The sequence below is a fragment of the Phaethon lepturus genome, unplaced genomic scaffold (assembly GCF_000687285.1).
Source record: "Phaethon lepturus isolate BGI_N335 unplaced genomic scaffold, ASM68728v1 scaffold17741, whole genome shotgun sequence".
Lineage (NCBI taxonomy): Eukaryota > Metazoa > Chordata > Aves > Phaethontiformes > Phaethontidae > Phaethon > Phaethon lepturus.
The window spans coordinates 16,813-40,679 of record NW_010517182.1 but is presented as its reverse complement, the minus strand read 5'-3'; the positions used below and the strand labels follow the sequence as shown (position 1 = coordinate 40,679).

General features: G+C 43.9%; 1 protein-coding gene across 1 annotated transcript in view; it reads right to left on the bottom strand.

Annotated features, from left to right (window-relative positions):
* Positions 1 to 5,715: 5,715 nt before the first annotated feature.
* CASZ1 (castor zinc finger 1) overlaps positions 5,716 to 23,867 on the bottom strand; it is a 32,320-nt gene continuing 14,168 nt past the window's right edge. The window contains exons 8-15 of the mRNA XM_010296313.1: positions 21,561 to 21,683; positions 19,812 to 20,147; positions 17,884 to 18,082; positions 17,206 to 17,377; positions 14,195 to 14,343; positions 12,033 to 12,267; positions 10,345 to 10,638; positions 5,716 to 6,965 (exon numbers count right to left, since the gene is read on the bottom strand). Of these exons, the coding sequence (XP_010294615.1) occupies positions 5,716 to 6,965; positions 10,345 to 10,638; positions 12,033 to 12,267; positions 14,195 to 14,343; positions 17,206 to 17,377; positions 17,884 to 18,082; positions 19,812 to 20,147; positions 21,561 to 21,683 (2,758 nt within the window). The remainder of the gene's footprint in view (positions 6,966 to 10,344; positions 10,639 to 12,032; positions 12,268 to 14,194; positions 14,344 to 17,205; positions 17,378 to 17,883; positions 18,083 to 19,811; positions 20,148 to 21,560; positions 21,684 to 23,867) is intronic.

The window sequence follows — 23,867 nt, the reverse complement described above, 5'->3', positions numbered from 1 at the left end:
GTGGTTTTATCTAATCCTTTGTTCCTTTACAGCCAGCGCTCATGACTGGTGGATCGGTTGTACGAAGGCAGTGTTGCATCGCACTGTGGCGGTTACCTTCTTGCCTGAAAGACTTCCTCATCCCAGACGGCAGTCACCATACTTTGCAAGCAGATGGTGTATACAAGTTTCTGCAGCAGGAAAAATCTATAGAGTGGCCAGGTGAGGAATGCTTTCTTTCAGATCTTTGATGTGTGGCATACAGCTTTGTGTGTTCTTGATAAGTTCTGTCAAAGTACATGGCTTCAAGATTGCATTTTAGTGGCTATTAGTAGATGTATTAGCCCCCACCCCTTCTATGCAGACAGGATGTTTCATTCATGCTCCTCATCTCTTTTGTTAGGGCGATAGTCAAACATCTATTGATCTAGTGGGCTTTGAATGCAAGTAGGTTACAGCAAGCACAGTTCCACCATGGGCCCCAATTCACCACCCAGAGTTTGCGGATCAAGGTAGAAGGTAGAATCAAAACGTGAGCAGTCACATCTCTAATTCCAGGTCCCACTTTAGCAAACCATGGAAATGTAAGCATCACTTCTGTCAGGGCCCTTGATGGGCACTTGAATAAAAAGCTCGAGGCCAGAGTCCATATAAAGAGAACTCTGTTCCTGTTGCACTTACCACCTTAGTATTAGTGCTAAAAGAGTGGCTGTTAAAATGGGTGCAGGGCCATTACTAGGACTGCAGTGCTTTAAAAGACCTGAACTGCTCCAAGACTTGTTAGCTCTTAAAAAACTGAAACACCTCCTCAGTCAAGAAGACAACTTGATCACTTAAAACTTTGGCGTTTTTTTTCCAGTTTTTATTGAGTGAAAATGTCAAACCTTGCATCAGTCATGCAAAAAAAAAATCAAATAAATAAAACACATATATTAAATTTCTAATAGCACTAAATTCAAGTGGAAAAATATTCAGTTCTTAATAACGCAGGTGCTGAAGAGACCAGATTCAAGTAAATCAGAGCACACCATCCTGTTTAGGGTGTTTTTTTTTTTTCACTTTCTGCATTTTTGTCTCAAAACCTATATATATATCTATATATCTATATATATGTATATACATATAGATATATACACACACACATATATATGTGCATACATATTATTTTTATATTTATATATATACACATACATATTTATAAAACATTAAAAAGAGCATTGGTGGTTCAAGCATTTATTTCCCCCCCTCCCCCACGGAAAGAAAAAAAACAACAACAAAACAAAAAAAATTACACATTTAAAATTCAAAATGAGCTAGCAATGGCTTATAGTCCTAGTGTGCAATATGGATATTACAAAAGGCTAGAATCCTCCCTCTGTCTTTTTTTTTCATTTTTGTTTTTTTTAAAGTTTTTTTTTTTGCTACATTGGAAAATTTTTTTTTTTTTTTTTCTTTACAAAATTCCTTCCACGCAGACTTTAATCCAGTTAGGTTTGTGGCTAGAATGAACAATCTAGTCAATATTTTTTATTCTATTTCATTTTTTTTGCTCTTCAGCAGTTGAATGGTAGCAGAATCAGGAGGGTCCACCTCAACGTTTACTTTGTTTGGTTTTTATCTTGTTTTGGACAGAATGGTTCCATTTCCTCTTTCCCCCTCCTCATACAGTTAGTTGAATCTCCCTCGCTTTCTCTGGTCATTCTTTTAAGCACATATTTCAATAGTATTGTATTAACAGTCCTATTGATATGATAGCTTGAAGTGAAAAAAACCACCTTGCTGTAATAGGGACCTTCGTGCTGTTGAGGCCTTTATTCAGAAAAGCACTTAAGCGTGGGCTTCAGTCTGTGCCCGTTCAGAAAGCATGTGCTTAGGAGTTTTGCTGAATTAAAGCCTTAACGTGGCAGAATGAAGATGGGTTTAACTTTCTTGACTTTTTGTTGTTGTTGTTGCAAATAGAGACATAGTAAGAAATTTACAGAAAGAAGACTTGGAGAAGGTTGAGTAAGAAAGATGCGCTCTGGGGGTAGGGCCAGCCTTGCTGGGTGGCCACTGTCCTGGGAGGGTATATGACCTTCGGGGGGATCAGGACCTGCTTGGGGGTCGCATTTAGCAGTAGCCTGTTGGGAAAGAAATTTCATTCCCTGTGCCAGCTCCCGGAGAAGAGGTGATAAAAGTTTGGGAGAAAGGCTGAGATGTTAGGGAGAAACAGGGTGCCTTGGGGGAGAAAATGGTGTGCATAGATAAAAACAGGCCCTTCTGGCACGCTTAGTCACGCAGAAGGACGCGTGAAACAGGGCCCCATTCCAGCGCGGATCCTGGTGCAGTTGCACTGGCCGCACCTGCCTAAAGCTGCCTCCAGGGATGATAACATTACTCCAGTGCCAACCAACGTCGGCTGGTGTTAGCAGAGCTACTGGTAGATCTTTTTACCCCTTTTCTCCACGCAATTCTGCTTTCTCCCACTGTTGTGCAGCGATTCAGTCAGTGGAGTCTGGTGAGATATGAAAGGGGAGAGGTAAAAACGCTGCGTCCCAGTGCAGGTTCCCAGCTCCTCACAGCAGGGAGACAGCCCATCTAGCCCAAAGGGAAACAAGCGGCCCAAGTGAGCCCCGTGCCTTGCCACTGAAACCAGACTCCCCCCTCGCCTTCAGTGTTAACAACGCTCGCAGGCAGGTTTCATAAACCTGGCAGGATGTTGCACTGAAGGCAGCAGGCTCGATCCTGCTCCTGCAAAAGTCACTGATAGACGTCATGTTGGTTTCAGTGGTAGAAAATAAACCCATCTGTTTTGCAAGATGTGGCTTGTGTTACATCCAAGGATTCCTCTTGGAGCCCACCACCATACTATCTAAGTAGCTGAATATGAGAAAAATGTACAAGTATAGAACCTGCAGCAAATGCCGTTAAAGTAAAATCTTTTTGCCCCATCCCATTTCTAGAAATTCCAGGGCCTCATTCCCTCACTCTGCCCCAGGAACATGAGCTTCATTATATTCAAGAATTGGGTTGTGCTAGAAAACACACAGTTGAGGGCAGGGGATATACCAAACAAAACAAAAACAAACGAACAAACAACAAAAAAACCCCTATAAAAATAAAAGCCACACAAATAGCTGATAGAGGAAAAGAACTCCAAAGAATTAAATAAACTACCAACTAGTAATAACAATATTTCATTTGTTTTGTTTTCATTTGTTTCATCTCTACAAAATTCAAGTTAGAATTCGGAATCGTGCAGCTCCGGTCAGTGCTAGGAGTGTGAAGTCAGCCTCAAACCGTAGCATTAAGGCCCCCCTCCCCTGCCACCCCCTACAAACAAACACTACATTGAAGGGGGAGGAAAAAAAAAGAGAGAGAAAAAAAAAAATTGCACACAATTAACCATATCTAAGGGCTATCCAGAAGGCAGGTGACACACACCCCCCCACATCCCCCTGGCATTGGTGGTTTCTCTTTTGTTCTATATATAGTAATAACCTTTACAGGAAAAATACTGTACAACTTTTTTTTTTTTTTTGCCTTTCCTTTTGAAACATTATCTGAACATTCTGTCCCCACATTTACACAGCTGAGCTACTTGTTTATAAATCAGACCTGATCTGCACCAGTTCCTTAGGGAAATAATTAAAAAAAAAAAAAAAAAAAAAAAAGCAACCTAAACTTCTTGAGGCCTTTATCTATTCAGAGTGAAAACAAATTATGGGGATCCCTTGGAGCTGAAGTGCTCATGGAGTTGGGAGGAGGGAATGCCTGCATGATGTTAAAAAAAAAAACAATTAGGTTTTTTTTTTTTAAAAAGGGAACAAACTTCAGACACAAGGAACCTTTTGCTAGGCTGATATACTTACAAACTGGCACTGAAATAACTATTATCAGAATTAATTCATACGGCTAGTCTTTCTGGAGCCCAGGTGTATGTAGACAAGGCCTCTCTCTGACTTAGGCGGGTATTTGGGGTCAAACAGCTACTGTCTCACCTGTCAGAGTCCGGGACAGTATCCTGTAGTAGTGTGTGTTCCCAGACTGCGCTAGGAAAAAAGAGAGCTGGGAAGAGCTGGTAACCAGGGGAAAGCCCAAGCTGCTGGAGGTGGCAGGTCTCAACACAGTACAGTTGCATTTGCTTATGCAGTGCCCAGGCTATTAGCCCTACTTGGCAAATTTTATCAGCATGGCTGCAGAAATGCATTAATTCTTAGCTGGACTACATCCTGGCCTCAGCTAGCATCTCCCCCCATCTTGGAGTTCTCTGTGCTGCGTAGGTTGAAGCAGCTGCAAAAACCCTGACTGGGCCAATAGCTACGGAGGTGCTGCAGAACAGCGTTGTCCCCCTCCCTGCCCCAGTGCTGAGCAGAAGAGACCCCAATCTGAGCAGGACACCCCACAGTGGGATCCTGAATGTTTGCCTGCCTTCTCCTCCCTCTTCAGTGGTGCCTTCACCCTGTCCCAGAAGTCACCAGAGATCTGTTATCAGTCCACCCAGAAAGACAGACTTGCCCCCTCCCCAGAGAAAGACGGGATGAGGGCCTGGGGACTGAGGACGTAACTGTCATTGTACGACTGCTTGGGGCAGAGGGCAAATAGTATTTTCAAGGCTGCTTTAATGGCTAAGACGCCCTTTTTGCTCGGTGCTCCTTGTGCTGCACCACAGGACAGTGTTGGCTCACAACCTCCTGAGATGGGGATACTGAAGCACCACAAAAATGCCTCACCCTCTAACAGAGGGGAAGCACCTGGGGGTTGGGATGAGATGGAACTGGATGGGAGATTAACCCCAGTCCTCCAGTGTGACAGACCCTTTAACTGCCCGCTGTGTTCTTCCCAAGTTACTTCAGCTAAATCCCTACAGGCAGAACAGCAGGGACGAGGAGAGGTGTCCTACAGAGAAAGTGTAGACTGAGAAAGTTTTACAATATAAATAGCATTCAAAATTATTATCATTAATAGTAAAAAGGATCTGGAAGAACAGAGGAGTGTCCCATTCCCACCCCTGCTCATTCATTAATGCGTCCTCATTTATGTGACAATAAATACCCACTCCCACCCTTGCTGCCTGATGCCATTCATTTAATGCTGGAGAAAGAAGGGGGGGGGATGGAGAGAGAGAGAAAGCGCACACCCCTCGCCCCCTCCTTCCTGGCAAAAACTGAGCTGGTTGTCTCTGTGACACCAATTCCTTGAATATTATATATGTGTGTGTGTGTGTACATTATATATATAGAGAGAGACACACACACAAATATATATTTCTAAAATTCATTACCTGTTGTTCCCACCCACCCCCCTCCAAGAAGTGGAGATTATTATTAATATCGTACAACTGAAAACATGGAAAAATAAAACCCAGAAAGAAAAATGGGGGGATAGAGCCCCACCCATAACAAAGGGTCCCCAGATGGGCACAGGCCCCACGCACCATGCAGGGAGCAAGGAAAAGCAGCCAGTACCCTCAAGGTTCATGTCTGTATAAAAGGGTATTTTTTTGCTGCCCCCTGCCCCCATGTTCTGTGATCTGCAGAATGAAGCGACGCAGCACCAGTCCTGCTGCGAACCTGTCTCTCTTATGGGGCCTGTGGAGGGGCATGGGTTTCCTTCCTTCCTCTCTCTCTCTCGTGTGTGTGGCACGGAGTTTGTTTTTCACTTGCCATCCCAATCTCTGTTCTTGCCTCATATGGGGTCCTCTTAGTAATTCTGTGTAAGAGCAAAACCAAACCACTGCCGCTGTTGTCTCTAAGATTAAGGAGAAGCTGCTGGAGCAATGGTAGAGGCTGGGGCAGCAGATGGAGCTGGAGCAGGAGTTGGGGCTGGAGTAAGGGGCGGCTCACCCTGTGGCCTGGAAGCATCGCCATGGTCTGTGGAAGAAGCAGCCTCCTCTGGTTCTCCATCTTCTTTAGTGGCCAGGCCCTCAGGGTCAGGGAGCGATTCTTCAGAATCTGTGTTCAGGTCTTCCTCTTCATCATCCTCCTCATCGTCATCATCCTCCTCCTCCTCTTCATCATCTTCCTCTTCTTCATTCATCTCCTCCTCATCATCCTCTTCATCCTCTTGGGAAGAGTCATCCTCATCCTCCACATCACCAGAGCCAGATGCCACTGCCCCCCTCTCCTGCGGTGCAGCCCCGGCTCTGCTCGGTGATGGACCTTCAGTGACTTCTGACTGCTTCTTGCTGAGGTCCAGGGAATCGTTTAGGCCCACACCAGCCGCATTCTGCAGGAAGAAGAGGGAGCTGTTGTTGTCAGTGCTGAGGTTGAGGGAGCTGTCCAGGTTGATGGAAGAGTTCTGGATGTCATACTCAAGAGTGGAGTGGGCAAGGCCCTCAGGGCCAGGAGAGATGGCAGGAAGCTCCCCTCGCTCCTGCTTCTCATGTTTGCGCTTGTGCGAGTCCATCTGTGACATGCCCACCACTGTGTGTTTGCAGCCAGGGTAGGTGCAATGGAAGTGGGAGCACTTGAGTTTGTACTTGCAGTCAGGCACCTCGCAGTCCACGCTTGAGCTGAACTGGCAGAAGCCAGCAGCACTGATGACGTCCTGCTTGCCGTGGTGCTTACGGTGGGCTGTCACCTTAGTGCTGTCAGTGCAGCGGAAGCCACAACGCAGACAGTGGAAGTGTGTGCTATTGCCAGAGAACTGACAGTCTGGGAAGTTGCAACTCAGTGAAGACTTGAAGCGTTTGAAGTCATCCAATACCAGGTTGTCAACACGATCATGATGCTGGGCGTGCTTATACATGTGTGTACGGCCACAGAACTTGTAGCCACAATTCTCTCGCGTGCAGTGGTAGTGGGTAACCTTGAGAGAGAATTGGCAGCTGGAGTCCTTGCAGTCCTCGTAGAGGTCATAGCGCCGAAATCCCTCCAGCATCATCCCTTCATCCAGCATCTTGCGTGATGATGCGGTCTTGCGGCGCTTGCCAAACGGGGACATGTCCTCAATAATCCAGAAACGCTTTTTGGCCCCCGAGGCAGTTGGCATAGTGATGGTATTCCCTGGGGAGAAAAAGCGAAGAGTGGTGTTGCTGACAGCCAGGTCTTTCTTCACCTCCTAACCATCCTGGCAAGCTCTGTATTTGCCAAGACACAATGCTGCAACTGTCCCCACCCAGCAGCTCATCCCTCAAGCTCCAAGTAAGCATGAGCTCTGGGACTGCGGGCTGGCCGATGCCTGCTGGATATGGCTTCCTCAATTTTCAGCATATCTCACCTTGCCTCTGATTGCTGCTCTTGTATATTGATATTGTCCAAATGCTAACTGTTGCTTCTCTATTTTGCTACTCTCACAATTTCTCTTGCTGCTTAGTTAATCTCTAGTCCTATCTTCCTCAAATCAGACAATACGGAGGAGCTGGCTTGTTTTCCAATCCAAGGACTGAGGTGTTTTACTGTAGTTCATCAGGGTTGAAGCGGTAAAAGAGTTTAAGCATGCTAAAAACTGCCATGTGTATACTGTTTTCCCCTATCCAGGCTCTTGTAATACACTACAATTGCCAAGGACAGGCAGGAAGTGAAGGAAGATCCCATGTGTGATTAAAACTGCAAGGGGGGAATTTATAGAAATAGGATGGACTTTGGCCAGGAGACTGCAACATCCCTCACTGTAATGAGCCTACATATTACGATGAGTGCACTTAGAAAGACAGATGGACAGATGTTCAATGGGGCTAATTCTCATCATCACTAGCCAGTGGACTCTGAGAGAAAATACCAGTCCTACAGCTTTCCCTTGGGTCTCAAAAATCACATGATGCCCCTAGTAAATAAAGAGCCCTCATCTATCTTCCGCTTTCATTCACAGGGCCAGCATAACTGGCTAGTGCTCATGTCCCCTAGGATCAAGCTGACATCAAGGACTCGACCTCATTATATCTATTAACTTTTTTTCCTTCTCTGCTTGCTATTTCCAGAACCAAACCACAATCTCCAGCATCAACATGCAGAACAGACAAGGTTGGAGGCAAGAATTTCTCACCAGGTGCAGAATTGTAAGTGTAATTGGAAATTATAGCTTGCAACTAAAACATACTTTTTTTTTTTTTTTTTTTTGGGTCTCTCTTCATGCTGAAACTGCCATCCTTTTAAAGAGAGGCATGATTTGTGACATGCAGTGCCTGGGGCCTGAGAATCCAGAGCAGCTTGCATCCTTGTCTAGGAGACTGAAGAAGGAGGCATCTGTTTGACTGTTGTAGAATAATTTTTTTTTCTGGTTGATAAGCGGGTATTAAAAGTGATGAATGCTATTTTTGCCATATCTGGCCCTTCAAATGACCACCCCTTAAGAGAAGGTGGCGATCATTGAAGGAAGCCTCCAAAAGTTAAACTGGCGCTGTACTGAAAGATACAAGTCAATGGTAGCAGCAGCCTAGTCTCCTGCATTGTTCGTGTGCCTGGGCTATACAGCTTGCAGGATAAGCAAAGAACAAAAGATTTCTCCACGCGCATTCATTACGTGGCACTTTTGCTCAGACTGCAAGGACACCAGCTTGGGGCATCCATGGTGAAACCATCTTAGTGACATGTAGCTGGTGGAAACTGCACGTTAAGGCTAATCTAACGAGCTCCCAGTGAAAGAATAACTTTCTTTCACTGTAGATTTTAAATTAGCAAGCTCTTAGCTATAGAATCTGTGACCAATTACTTTCTGCTCCCCTCAAACATCTGCTATTGTAAAATCTCGTTCTCTGCTTCCAGGCGACTGGTGTAAATGCATCGTTGCCTGGACAAATTGCTGCTATCCAGATCAACCCCTTGCTCCTCCTTTAAAAAAAGACTTGATGGTTTGGGTATAGTTTTTATCATTAGTATGAATGCTCATCTTGTCTGCCTTCAGACAGGAATACGGGATAAGCCGTTTTGGGAGAAAGACTCTGGATTGGAAATCTGGTAAAAAGTAGAATTTAAATTTTACCTGTTTTAAACTCAATGGATCTGCCCACCTTTTACAACAGTTCAAACAGATGTGCTTAAAACTTGAGTTAAACCAATTTTGTTTTCCATACAGGCAAAGTTTCAGAGCAGGGGTATGAAGAAGAGTTGGCAACTTGGTACACTCGCCTCCTTTAGCCACCAGACAACGTTCAGTCCCTAGCACCCAACTGAAGATTAAAAACCTCAACAGATGGAATCCCAAGCAAATCTCAATGGTAATTGCATGCCATAAGCTTGTCTTTTCAACTACTAATAATGTAAACATTCACAAAACTGTAAAAAGAAAAGAGACTTTAAAATATATCATTAGCGGAAAGCACAGCACAAGGTTAAGATGCTTCAGGTTGCATGCAAATCAGTTTTAAAAAAAAAAAGCAGCAAAACATGTGGTTTCTTGTGAATTTTGTTCATTGGAACACACTCCTCCAGACAAGGCAAGGATCCTTCTCCTGCCAAGTCCCATGAGAAGAACCTGTGAACTTCCAAGTGGAGCTGGTCCTCCAGCCATACTCCCAACCATTTCATTTACCTTGGATTTGTGCATTGCTAAAACTGGCAGGAAGAATGACTGGGACATTTGTAGGCTGCCTGAATCCTCTTAAGTGTGAACTTTAAGCACAAGTATGCCGTTAATTAACTAGAAAAGAGCTGGGAGTTGGGAAAAGAAGCCAAAAACTGAGACACACCCTAAAAACCATTCCCAGCTGGAATTAGAATCCCCAGCCGGAGACATCTCTGATCTTAGTCACACATGGGAAGCATGGCAGCTTAGAACTAAAAATCTAGATGTATTTTCTGCAGCTGTTAAGAGCAGATGTCAATAACAGTGAGTGTGAGAAACAGCCTGAGCTGTCTGATGATGTCATCATAGTGACACTGACTGTAGTTCACTCTGTTACTGGTGCTAGGGAAAGCAGTCCTGAATTTTATGGCTTTGTGTATGAGTAAGAAGCAATGAAGCTTACAAGATCTATAAAAATACAGGAACTGGATACCTTGTCAGACATCTACCTGCTGAGATGTGGGCAGCAGACTATGGTGGGCACTGGGTTGGGTGGCCTGGAAGATCTAAACAAGGATTCCAAGTCCCATTAATGCTACATGAGCAAAGTTTGCTCTGTGGCCATCCTGCTGTTACCAAGAGGCTGAAAAGTGCTTTTTAAACTGTGGATTTTGTTACATTTTTCTCATAGTTTGGAATTGGTGGAAATTGCTCTCAGGTATCCAAATGTCTCTCTATGATTTGCTGTGGTTTTGGTTACCCTTCTCAGCTGCGGTTACTGTGCCAGCAGATAAAAGGAGTAGGCATGGACAGGCCCTTGGATAAAGTTAAATAAGACACAGAGTGACGTATGCCTAAAGGTGCAGAGAAAAAAATGTGCGTAGGGTGAGTGGGGAAGGAGATGGGCACAGGACACTAAGAGAGAAAGCAAAGAAGTGTTACCTGCTGCATCCTGAACTAAGGGAACGTCACTTTTTACTGGAGTTGGAGTGGCAATGATGGGCGAAAACCCAGTGGTGCTGCTGGCAGGCATGACAATGCCTCTGCTGGATCCAAGAGTGGCACTGAGCAGAGAGTATGAGAGACAAGATGGAGAGAAAAGATAGGGGAGGGTGGGAAGGGGAGACCTAAGCAGGGCTTGTGAGAAAGATGGAGGCAGAGATGGTGGTTGAGGTTGTGGTGCATTGTGGGTAGCATCATCGGCAGCAGCAGCAGTAGTAGAAGGAACCAGGCAGCCTGGAGAATGTGGAGAGAAAAAAAGCAGAAAAAAAGGAAAAGAAAAAAAAAACAACAAAACCAAAATAAAACCAACAAAACAAAAACAAAACAAAAACAAAAGAACTTAAATGAGACCCCCAAGAGCAGAAGCAGTATGAAGAAAATGGAAAATACATTCACAAATGCATGAAACAGAACTGTAACAGAGCAGAAACAGAAGGTGAGGAACTGACAGCATCAGGAAGAGGAGGGTTGTCTCTGCAGGATGTAAGGTGGCTTTAGTGGCATGGGGGAAGAGCCACAGGCTTTCATGCAGAAATCCGTGCTTGTCTGATCCTTTTTGATCTGTATAGTGCCAGCTTGTACCAACTAATAGCTATAAGGGTAGTCTTCTACTTTGGGCAGGTGGAGTTGCTCGCTACCTGGATAGCAGCGGGGGCCATTTCCTAGGAAGTGTGATTTGGGCCAGATGGCGTACTGACAAAGGGCAGAGTGCCAGGAACCACCGTCCCACCAGAACTCTTTAGGAGGAGCTTTAATGTCATGGGACAACCACTGTCATGACCCAGCAGCGTTCATACAATATATGGTTAGATATGCCATATGATAACCTTCACCTAACTGGTGCGGGAAAAGAAAAGTAGGAAAAGGTGTACAAAATTAAAGCAAACTCAGTGAGGCAGCCTGTCTAGAATGTTAACACTTAGCCCTGGGAAGGACAGCTAAGAGATCCCTGGATCCCACCTGACAATAACAGAATTCATGAAAGATACCCGACTACTGAAAGATGACCCTGTAAAACAAGGCAGTGGGAGATGGCTACACATTATCCTGACAAACAGGGAACAATGGTGGAAACTTACTTCCAAAAAGAGGGTATGATGGAGGTTTCCTCTGTGCAACACTGCACAAAGTGGAACAAGAGTTTTTGTATGAGGAAGGGAGCTCAATAAGCTGCTTTTATATGTTGATTTCTGAAGATATGGTAGGGTTTTTTCCTCCTGTGTAGGTAATATTTGCTATTGTAAAGTCTGTCTGTACCTCAACAGTATAGGAAAGTGCTTGACTTACTTCAGATGCTGCACAAGGAAATACCAAAGGCTATCAGGGGAAATGCCAAGTACAGAACAGGCCCACAACTTTTTTTTTTTAATCAGTTATTAAAATAGATCTAACTCCAAGACAGAGGATAAAAACCTCTCTTCAGGGGAGAAAAAAGATAAGCTGTTAGTTCATGATGCTTGGGGTGCACATTTTGATGGATCTCTTCTCACAGATGATGGAGGGAGCTAGGTTAGTACGAGGCACTATTGTGAAGCTGGTACAGTTTATATTTTAAGGTGCAGTTGTCCTTGGACCTCTCTTCATGAGTTTATCTCCCAAGAGAGCAGGCAACCCCTGCTCCCCCTTACCTGCTGATGTACTTTCATTGCCCACTGGAGTGCTGGAGCAGCTGCGGTCCATATTGGAAGATTCAGATGAGATGCCCCCAGGGCTACAGCCAGTGTAATCCATGTACTCATCTGTTTCAGTGTCCATCATGCTTGGGGGTCCCTGAAAGGAAGCTGGGGTTCCTGATGAGGCTGGGCTGGGTGCCATGCTGCCAACCTGGGGGAGATTTTCATTTCTTGGAGTGTGGCCAATAACCTGCAGCAAGAAAAGGGGACAGGGACTTTCACACCAAAAGCAAGATGCCAAGACCAAAACCATCTGTCTGCATGTTCATTTCTCTCTGCCACAGTTCATGAGGGATAGCTGGAACATGCTTGTGAGTGGAACCCATGGCACTGTGGCTAGGAGCATGAATCTTCCTTCACTGGGAGCTCAGAGCATTAAACTTGGCACACGTATCCTGGTATGTGAACTGTGATGTGCTCAGAGGCTGGGAGTGTTAATCTTGGCACCAGTATCCTGGTGTGTGGATTCTGATGCATTCAAAAACAGGAGGTGTTAATCTTGGCATTACTACCTTACTGTGTAGGTCCTGCTGCATTTAGAGACTGGAAATACAACTACTGACATGACTGTCCTCGTGCCTGCATGCTGAGACACTGCAACAGGGGAACACAAGCTAAAACCAGTGATATGTGTGTATGCTGTGTTCACATGCAGCTGTTGTGGCCTGGCCTGGCATGGTCTTCTCTGGATAGTTTTGTGGATAGGTACCCAGAAGCAACATGTATATATCCAAACACACCACTAAATGCCTACCGAGCACTAAGGAATGGGAAAAACTGGAGTTGGTACATTTAAATGCATAAAGGCAGCGGCAGTACAGCAATCCGGTTAGCTTTGCCACATGCCCTGATTTGTGGTTTCATCCTTGTTTTGTTGTTTGCTGGACTGCTCCATGGGCTAAGCACAGCAATAGAGCAAGACTAGCACTGTATGCTCCCAGGATTGCTCAGGCCTTGATAACTGCTTCTCCACCAGTGAAGTGACACAGGATTGCCACTGAAACGAGGTGGAGGTCAAAACTAGCATTTTCTGCTCAGCCTGTACTAAAATTCTTAGGGCGAGACTCAGCATGTACTAGAAGCGTAGTAAAGACAAATCTATTTGTTAAATGTCTCCTAAGTTTGATTCTTGTACCTAAGATTTTCATGTTAAGGACAAAAGCTACCACAACAGTAACACCAGTTCCTTGGCATCTGTGAACTCATTAAATCCAACAGCAGTAAACTTGAACAATTAACTTATTGACAGTACTTAATAATAGGCACCTCTCATTCCCGTGTTGTGGAATGAAAGGGGGTTCCCATCTTGCTTCTACGGATGGCCCCTTTTGTTTTTCGTATGTCAGAAGATGTCCTTAGCATCAGATCAGTCACAGGCATTGAAATAAAGCTAGCTTGTTTCCTCTCCAAGTCAATGGAAGTTAAAGCAAGCAGGAATAAGAACAAACATGAGGTTGCAGGGCTGCTGCCATTCCAAGCAGCAGCTCAGTGCTGCAGTTGAAACTCTTCAATTTATTTGTGAAATAGACAAACCTCATCTGCCACTTGCTCCCAGTTGTTAGAGAAGAAGCAACTGCATCACTCTGCTACTTCCTCAGAGGGGACAAGGAGTGCCCCAAACTAACTCGAAATCAATAAGGGAAGAGACATTCTGAGACTGGTATTTCTCCCATCCTAGGTGGAAGCAGCAAATGATTCTTTATGTGCAACAGGAAACGTTTGCTTTAACCAGCATGTTCAATTCTTCCACATCCTAAGCACTTTAATTTTAATAAGCCAATTGGTGTATATTGAGAGAGCAGGGAGGAAGTGCGTGTTGTAAATGTGAGTATTTTAGTGTTATTCTTCTCCATTTTTTTCCTCCATCATTCACTAGGAAAAGCTGTTTACACTAAGCAATGCTTTGATGCGTATGCTTCATCATCTTTACTCATATTGTATAAGTCCAACCAGGTAAAGCTAGCTTGGGTGAACTTGCATATCCTGCTGCATCCCCCAATGCACACATATATCCTTAAGAGTTTGAGTACAAGTGTCTTGGCACTAAAGTAGTTCTGCAGCAAGCAACCAAAGGGACCAACACTACAAACAGATCTACAACTTAACCAGCAAGTCACCTGAGTAGGAACACGATCGAAGTTCTTCCCCAGCATCCTTCTCATGTGCTTTCTGGCGTGGGATGTCATTTGGTGCTTGAGCAGGAAGGAGAACTGGCAGCCCTCTCGAATGCAGTGGAAGTGGCTGTTCACCTGGTTGTATTTGCAACCTACAGACACAAAACCATGGTATGTAGTACATGAAAGGTACCAAGAGGGAACGGGACCGGAGGGAAGATGATCTGGAGATGGAACAAGGCTGCTCCTACATGGATTGCTGGTGGATTGAAGATTATCAGTGGTCACGGGTTCTTCAGGAACAGTCCTGAAGGAAAAAACACATGATCTTTTGCCTGCTGAGCAACTGCAAGAGAGGATTACAGTGTACATAGACTTAAGAAGTGAGCCTGAGATGCTGACTAGTCCCATCCCTCTTCATTTTGTTATAAAGAAAGGAACATTACCATTACATCTAGTAGTGCCTAATGGTCTCCAGATTTAGCTAGTGCCTTTTCCTTTACAAAGAGAACAAAACCAAGACATTTAACTGTATCATAGAAGTTACAATCAAAAAACACATGCTCATAATTAGGTTAGAAATGAGAAGTTCTTTCACTCTTTTTTTTTTCCCTTTAACTGTGCTCTCAGAAAAGCAGTCTCTTAAAAGCTCTAGCTCTGGACAGTGTATGCTCTCTGGTCAGAGAGGAATGAGCCAGGAAGTGTTTATTGCCACTCCAAATTTGTTGTGTAACATGGACAGCTACTAAACAACAAGCAACTTATACAGGTTCTGTACAGCACTTGACACATTTTGCTCCTCATGGATAGTGGCCATGCATGCTGGGAGTTTGTGTATCTCATTAACAGACAATCCTAAACAGCTACATTCTATAGCTGATAAATAATGTCTCATTGCAGTTAAAGCACAGCTTTATATCAATGATCAGGTTCTGTCTGTTCTGCATCTTCCCTTGGCCATACCTGTATACACATAAGAGGTACAGACCTACTGCCAGGCTCAGTTTGACTCATCTATCTATCATCTGTCCACCCCAATCCACCTTCACTTACATACATGCATATTTTTCATCTCTCTCCCCCTCCCTAGCCAAACACACGTGTATATATTTATACACACACAAACATACATATAAAAAAATCAATCGTGTGTGTTGCTTCAGAAACACTCACAGCCCTTAAAGAAGGTCAGTGCTTTCTGCACCTGCTATATACGCATAGGCAACATAAAAAGCACAGAGATGTATAGGGAAGTAGACATGCATTTACATGTTGGTATAACCATATACACCTACACGAACACATCCAGCTACACCATTCCATCATGCTGCCTGTATCTGCATAGGCAAAGGCAGAATGCTGTCTAAACGTACGTTTACTGCACAGCAAGCCCAACCTATAGGCATATGTACATATTGCTGGATGCATGTACCCCATCACTCCCAAAAATAAACACTGCTGACACATGCACAGCCTGTAGATGCCTCGCTGCCAAACAGCTCCTGAATCACCCAGGCCATCTTTAGCTCACAGATAGCGTTTTATGTGCATGCCAAGTTTATGTTTGTTTAGGTATTGCACTCCCCCACAGCCCCACCTCATCTGCCCTCCCCATCACGTTGTGCTGTTCTTTGGGATGGAGAACAAACAGTGCTGGCGGGACTGAAACAGTATCAGCAAAGGGCAGGTGAAGGCTCGCCTGTTGCTAGGGCATCCGTGTAGGCTGGGTGTCATATATCATTGTCCTGCTTTGTCTAGCCCCTGCTATCACCTGAAACACCTAAAGTTGAGTAAATAACAGCAACTGCTGAATCTACTGACATGTGTAAATGAGACATAGGTAAGTAGTGGCTGTGGCATGTTGACACTCATTACCCTGGTTACCACAAACAAGCCACCACTTGGGTATAAATTCTTGATGTATTCAAAGCCGAAAAGTTTGCTTCTGGTCATTGCGGCCGTTCCCTTGCAATGGGAGAAAACAGCACCTGGGAGTGTTATTCCGAACCCTGGTTTTGTTTCAGCCTTTGTTCCAACCAGGAGCGATAGGGAAGTCTGGTTCTGTTAAGCCAGAACACAACTAGAAGGGTTAAGTGAATCCCAGGCAGTTCAGGATCTGCTGGAGCTACCTTTAAGGATTCCCCCCAGCTCAGAGCTCTGGATTTCAGCTCTAGATACCTCCCTGGGAACACATTCTACTTGCTGTTGTTGTGCATTTGTTTTACCAGTTTTACACTTGAGGCACTTAGATTTAATAACTACTGCAGTGCTGCTAATAGTTTTGGCAAGTGGGCAAGCCACAGTCTGAGGCTGTGCCACATCTCAGGTGTTTCCTTAGGCCATGCTCTGGTGGGAGGCTGGCACTAAGACACAATGCTGTATTCCCTGCTGCTCGCAAATGGCTTCGGAGAATGGCTTCGGAGAAGAAGGGAGTAGTTTATTGAATGCTCTTCTCCATACCTCTATCTCCAATTATTTGCCCTTTGACTTTCAATATGCCACACTGGCAATGGCTTAAAAAAAAGTTTCATTTGAAGCTGCCTGGTATCAGGCAAAGCAGCAACTTCCTTGATACAGGAAGACCTTCACAGAAGGCACTCCATCAGAGCAGGCATTTCCCCTGTGTTTGCTTTTTAACTCCCAAGAGCACCCTTAACCTCCACCCAAGACAAGCAGTAAGCCCAAAAGACTACAAAGTACGAAAAAAACAAACAAAAAAAAAAGGCCTTGACAATTAAAGCAAAAACAAAGGGGAAGCTGTATCTCCAGACAAATATATACAAAATCCTCTATATTACAGTTTCCATCCATTTAACTTGTGTCTATTTGGGAAAACATGCTTCCACTCAGACAGATCAGGAACTGCTTTCTGTTTTGTTCCTTTTCTCGTTTAGTGATTTAATGCCCAAATACATCTTACGCATAACTCGCAGGCTCTAACTCATGTCATTCTTAGCCTGGATATGGGACAGACCACATGAGAAAGGTGACAGGGGAAAGAGAAGGAAACTCACCTAGTCTGCCACACTCTTCTCTCTTGGTAAAATACTTGAAGCCATTGGCTGCCCTTCTCTCTGCCTTCTCATGTTTTTTCACATGCCAGGGCAGCTTGGTGGTGATATTAGTCACAAAGTAGCAGCCAGGACGAAGACAGTGGTAATGCCCTCGCATCCTGAATTCACAGTGCTAGAGAGGAGCAAACAGGCAGATTTGCATATCAAGCATACCAAGAACAAATGCACTCTCATCTGCCTGCTACTAATACTGTCCCTCTGAGACACGAGAGGCCTGAACTGATACTCTAGATCACATCCATTTTAATCTTCCACAAGCCGCAATGCAACCTTGTTCCCTCTTGTGCATTTTATATTGCTGTCATGTATTCTGTATTGCGCTATTCCACATTGAAATATCCCAAACCTAACTTGTGGCTTTCCCTGAAATTGTGTCCCTTAAGGCAACTAGAATGATCTGTCCACTTCACCCAAGTCAAAGAAAGATAAAAGCACTGCAATTTTCAATTTGATGGAAACCAAACATTTTGCTAGACCACGTAATTAAGACCCTTGCATGGTTCTGTAGTTAGACCAGGAATGAAAGTCTCAGTCTCACTTCCTAGTCTACTCGCTCTTTCCCATTCTCCTTCCCCCGCACACATACTTGCTAGAACACTGCTTTTGAATCGCACTTACCTGGTTCGGACAGAGACACTGCAGCGAATAGTAAGCAAACTGGTCTCGCACATTCACCAAATTATTGTTGGGGTTGATGTGGTCCAGGCAGTGGGACTCTGCTTTGCCAGAGGTTTTGCACACATACTTGCAGTTCCCAAAGAGACAGTGGAAGTGGAATTTGTTGGCATACTTGCAGTCCGTTGCCAGGCAGGGATCACTGGAATACATCCAAAACCAAATCATCACCTTCACTCATTTCACACATTTGTTTCTTTGCCAAAATTTAATTCAAGGGGAGCCCAGCTGAAGCCTCTGTTCCAAACACGGCCTACAGATTTCCCATAGCCACCTTCCTCTTTAGTAAAATCGATGCTGGCAACACCACTGCAATACCACCAAGCTAGTGCACTTTCTTGATTAAGATTATTAAAATACAGCAATGCATGGTGGGTTCTGTAGTCTTTGAGAGCCACAATTGCAATTTAAAGCTCTCAAGATCTGGATAGATGCTGTTTCTTCCTTTCTGCCTGTACTTACCTCAATGGATTCAGATAGTTTCTCCCATCTCAATTTTGTGTAACTGAAATGAAACTCTTGGGCATGCACACTGCAAGATGCCAGGGCTTCCCCTGATTAGAAAAGACTGGCAGTCTCCGATTTAATCAGCTAAATGGTTTTGGTACCTTACTCCCCCCTCCCATTCCATGGATTTCTGGCTACACAAACAGAGGTCAGATCGGAGTTAGCTGAACATTGATCTCTTGGATTCCAGGCACTGTACCCAGTGATACCTACTCAGATACATGAAATAGAATTAATACACTTCTTTGAAAGCAGACAAATAGCTGTCAGTATATGACCCAGATCCACCAGCCTGAATAACTAAGCTGTAACGCCTAATCTAATGCTGGACTCCTGTGTTCGCCTGTAAACCACGTAACTTCTGTGCCTCCTTCTGTCTACGTAACAGAAATAACACAACCATCACAGCAACACTGTGAAACTTCTTCAACATTTTTAGAAAACATTCAGCAAGGTATGTTATGTTCTACAAAACACTTCCCTTGTGAATTGCTTTGTAAACTACCACTACAAAACCAGAGGCACAGGATTTAAGGAGACTTACTATACTTGTACGTAAGTTCAGCCAGGACAGCAAAACTGACAAATCTGAAGTGAGACAGAATTGCTCCCTACTCCTTGAGCTGCTGAGACCCCCACTCCAGGTAAGGGTAAGGCACAGTCCAAGCAATTGTGGCCCCCTCCACTATCTGACCCCCAGTCTTCTTCACTGGAAAAAAAAAAAGTAGCTGCATTATACACTTACAGATGGCATTCCTAGGAACAGGCCACAGAGCTTACTGGGGACAAACCCAAGAGAAATCCAGCAAGCTTCCTTTTCAGCAAGCTGTAAACATCTGCTCTTGGTTCTCTGTACTTTGTTGCAGTAACACCTCACCTTTGCATGCCTGAGCACTCAGTGGCCCACTGATTTTTGCTCAGCTACAGAAACTCAGGGTAAGACTCAGACTTGCAGCAAGATCTGGAAGCAGGCTAGTCAGGGGTCATGCCGAAAACTTTAAAGATGCTTCCTCTGTAGCCTTCAGGGTCAAAAATACTGCAAGACACATGTACTTCTGTACACCTCTCATGAGGTATAAAAAAGGGTTCAGCGATATGTCAGCAAGTTTATTCCTCCTCTAAACTTATACCTAGAAGTGCTCCCAAATGTACTTGAAAATCCTAGTTTTTTCCTAGGATAACTGAAGGTATTTTCTAGACTTTATAGAAGTAAATTTTCTGTGAAATAAAGCCCAGAGTACTTTCCAAACAGAAGGCCTCTCAGTGGGTGAATACAGATGTAGTACTACAGCTCTGAAGAGCGATAAAGAGGGGATTGCAAGGCTGGAGAGGACATAAGGAGGCAAGCAGCATCTACAACTTACTTCTCCTGGAACTGGAGAAATCCGGGTTTGACCTGAGGCTTGGCGTTCTCCAGGGAAGTCGTTGCCAAGGGTGAAGTTGCCAGGTTAGGCACTGATGCTGGGATCTGAGGCATCTGGGGTATGGTTGAAGCCAGCTGCTTCCAAGCGAGCAGTGTGGGGGCAGAGGGCACAGTAGCTGGACTTGGAGTGGGCACGTCGAGGGCAGGAGCATTTGCCATGCTGACAGAAGTAGCAGATGGTGATGAAGGAGCCAGTGAAGACTTACTCTCAGTAGTAGTTGAGAATGGAGACTCAGAGTTGCTTTTCACAGTTCCACCCTCAGTTCGGAAGTGAAAACTGCAAAAAGACAGTGTAATTCAGATGTCAATTCTTGACCATTGCATATAACTTGATTAAACATCAACAAGAATGTGGCAGGAGTCTGCAAACATTTGTTTGCTGAGGTTAAATCCTAAAAACATTTATCCTGAACATTTGTTAGCTGAGGTTAAATCCTAAAAAGGGCTCTGCAAACTTTGTGGAAAGATTTAGGGCCTCCTAGACTGTCCATGAAGAGAAGGGAATTCATTAAGAGGGCTGGAGACAGAAGGGTGTAGTAACATGTTGAAATCAGAGAGATGCAAGAATTGATGCAGTCAGTAAGATCACTATACCCACGAGGGCAGTTCCCCGTGGCTGTCGTGAGAAGCCAGTGGTTCATAGTAGTGAACTACAGGGAACTCTCCAACACCAGAGACCAACTGTGCTAACAGATCTTTCTGTCTTAAAATTTGCAACATCTCCTTCCCTTTAAACTGCTTCAGAATCAGTCATGTGGCCAGCTGCTGAAGGCCTTATTCATTTTTTACTCAGGCAAATCTTCCATTGTCTTTAAAAGGAACTTGGCATGGTTCTGAACTGTAGATTATGCTCTACAGAAATCTGCAAGAGGGAAAATTTCCAATATCCCACCCTTCCTTTGCTAGTCCCCTCACTGTAACAGTGGCATTCATTCTTCACTCACCCGGAGTTCTGAGCATGCTGTACAGCCTCTGTAATACAGGCCGTATTATCTAGCCTAGAGTTCTGGCTACCAAACTCTGGCTGTCTACTACTTTCCAAAATTATGTGAAATGAGAAAAGGTTTACTATATAGCAATGGCAAGGTGAGGAGGAGGTTGCTGTTGGGCTGGACAGTTTGACTCCTTCATTTCAAGATCCTTAGTCACACGATGTGAACCTCTTAAACAAAACCATATAAGCTGGGGAAAACTTGTAAAAAGAGATTTGTCATGACAAGACAAAGAACAATAAAATGCTTTCTACACTGCACTGATGGGGAGCGGTCTACTCCACAAAACATCTGTATCCAGTGATACAAGCTGGGTTTACAGGATCCTCTGCCTCCCATATTTTCTTACTTCTTTGTGTGCTGTGAGAAATACGGGTCTCCTTGAACACACTGTCTGTCAAGTAGGCTATAGAAGAACACAAATGGCCAATTCTCATCCTTGCCAACACTGTGAGGCACCTCTTTTTCACAAGTTGAGCGCATTTATTGTGAAACAAAATTAAAGAGGCCATAGCGTCCTGCAAAAATTTTAGCTGAGCACATTTACACAGGAAGCATATGGATGCCCAGACTGCTGCCCTCAAGACTGCCCACGTTCCTGCTCTTGAATAGAGTTACTCAGTAAGGTCTCTCTCGTCCTGCAGTGTGTGTGTTGTAGTTTTCTCAAGCTTTCCCAAGACTCGCACTCTCCTACTTACTTGGCATGCTTGATGGCTCCATCCAGGGTGCTGAAGAGGGCACCACATTCCTCTACGACACAATGGAAATGCACCTTATGGAGAAAGTCACACTGCGCATCGCAGAAATCCTTGGTACCAAACCTGGCCAAAGCAGATAAGCATGCATCTTACGGAAGGCACTGGAAAAGACGCGGTGTTGGAACAGACATAGTTTCTTTGTTTTTCAACTCTACTACCATTCTGTTTTCTAACGTCACTGTCCCTGCTGCACAAACAGCATTGCTGGCATTGTTGCTTGATTATTGCCTGTTATATAGATCTGAACATGCAGAACAAGAACCTAATTTCTCTCCAATTGAATCCCATTCACTTTTAGTGGGAGCAAAATACAGAACTACTCTGAAACAAAAGGTGAAAGTCATTAGTGAGCACCCATGTACAAAAGCCAAGGCTCTGAGGAACGATCAAAGGTTAGTAAATTAAGGAAAGCCAGACCAAGAGAATACTGCCAAAACGTTACAGCTTTTTTTTTTTCCTGTTTCAATTTACTGGTAGTACTGAAAGGGAAGAAACAGTTCAAGGAAATCCAGATCCAGAGTCTGCCCACCCCCCACCTTGAAACAACAGGGTATCACATAGATTGAAGACACAAAGTAGCACCTATATAGCAATTACAGCCTAGTATGCATACATAAATACTGAAAAGCACAATCCCTGAAGTACAGAAGAAACAATGCTGCAATGCAAATAACAGAGCAAAAGTCATCATCTAAGATATGCCTCATCATCTTGGAGGAAATGGTCAAGAGGGCAAAAACAAGTTAAGTGTGGTTTCACTGCTCATCCACTGCTGAAGTTCTCTGGACTTAATAAATTGAGTAGCACAAACATATGTGATTTCAGGAAACTCCAGAATCACAGGGATTGGAGAAATCAAGTAGAAAACACTGGCAGGAAGGATTTGAAACTTAACAGGAGAATCTTGCATAATTAAGATACAACAAACTACAATTGCTCTGATGAGCAGGAAAGCAAGAAACAAACAGCAGGCTGTGTGGTCCCAGGAGGGACCTCTTAACAATTTGAAGGTAAAGGAAAAAGAAAAAAAAACTTGTACTGGAGAAGGAAGGTCAGTGGATATAGAATACATGCAGTCAGTTAAGGCTTGCAGGGAGAAGATAAAGGAAAGTAAAGGTGTGGTAAGAATTAAGAAACTAAGGTACTGCAAGCTAAAGGGGTTGTTTTATCAGAGACAAGAGGTATTGTACTTAGAAAGAAGGTCCAATAAAAATGGGAGGTGATGAGTCAAAAATGGCTGCCTTATAAAATTTGAATAGGAAAACTAAAGACAAAGCAGACAATTAGGGATAAAATGAAGACTTCCTAAAAGAGCAGATAAAGGGACTGGTTGGAAAATATACATATGCACACATCAGCCAGTCTGGATGATGTATGTCCTGAAGTGCAATTGAAATTAACTCACAAACTGATTGCATTACTATTTGCTATTTTTTAAGCCATAGAGAAGCAGGAGGTACTAGGAAATTGGAAAAAAAAAATTAAAAACCTAGGTACTGATTCTTTCAGGAGAAAAGACGACAAGTGATCTTCGGCAATTATCATACCTCTAGTCTTAACTTCTCCTTCCAGTAAAGTAATGGAACAAATATTAAGAGGGAGGAGAAAATCATTAAACATCTAGAGGATAAAGGAACCATGAGCAATAAACAGCATCAGGATTATAAAGAATAAATCTTGCCAGACAAATTTAATTGCTTTTTTTGATAGAATTACAAAATTAGTGGATGAAGGGATGCAATATATTTGGGTTTTAGTAAAGCATTTTGATACAGTCTCGCATATGCTTAGAATTAATTCAAATTGGCCTGGATGTGAACGCTACCTCATGGATTGAAAACTGGCTGAAGGACCGTAAACAAAGGCTAATGACAAACAGCAACATACTGAGCTGGGAGGAGATATCTTGTGAATGCTGCAAAGATGACTTTGGTTAGGTCTGAGCTTATTTAACATCTTCATTAGTAATCTAGGAGAAGGAGTAAACAGCATGTTAATGAAATTCACAGAAGATACTGAACTGGAAGGAGTTAGCAACACCGGTGCAAGAGGAGACAACACAGAGAGGCCTTGGAAGGCAAGGGAGAAGAATAGAGAGTGTCATTATTTGGAAACATACAGCTAATACATCTGCAGGTTTGGGGGTGTATTTTTATACATGGGGACTCATGACAGCAACATTAAAAGCAATCCTGTGTGACAGTGGATGGTAAACATGATACGTATGCATTATGCAGTATAGATGCA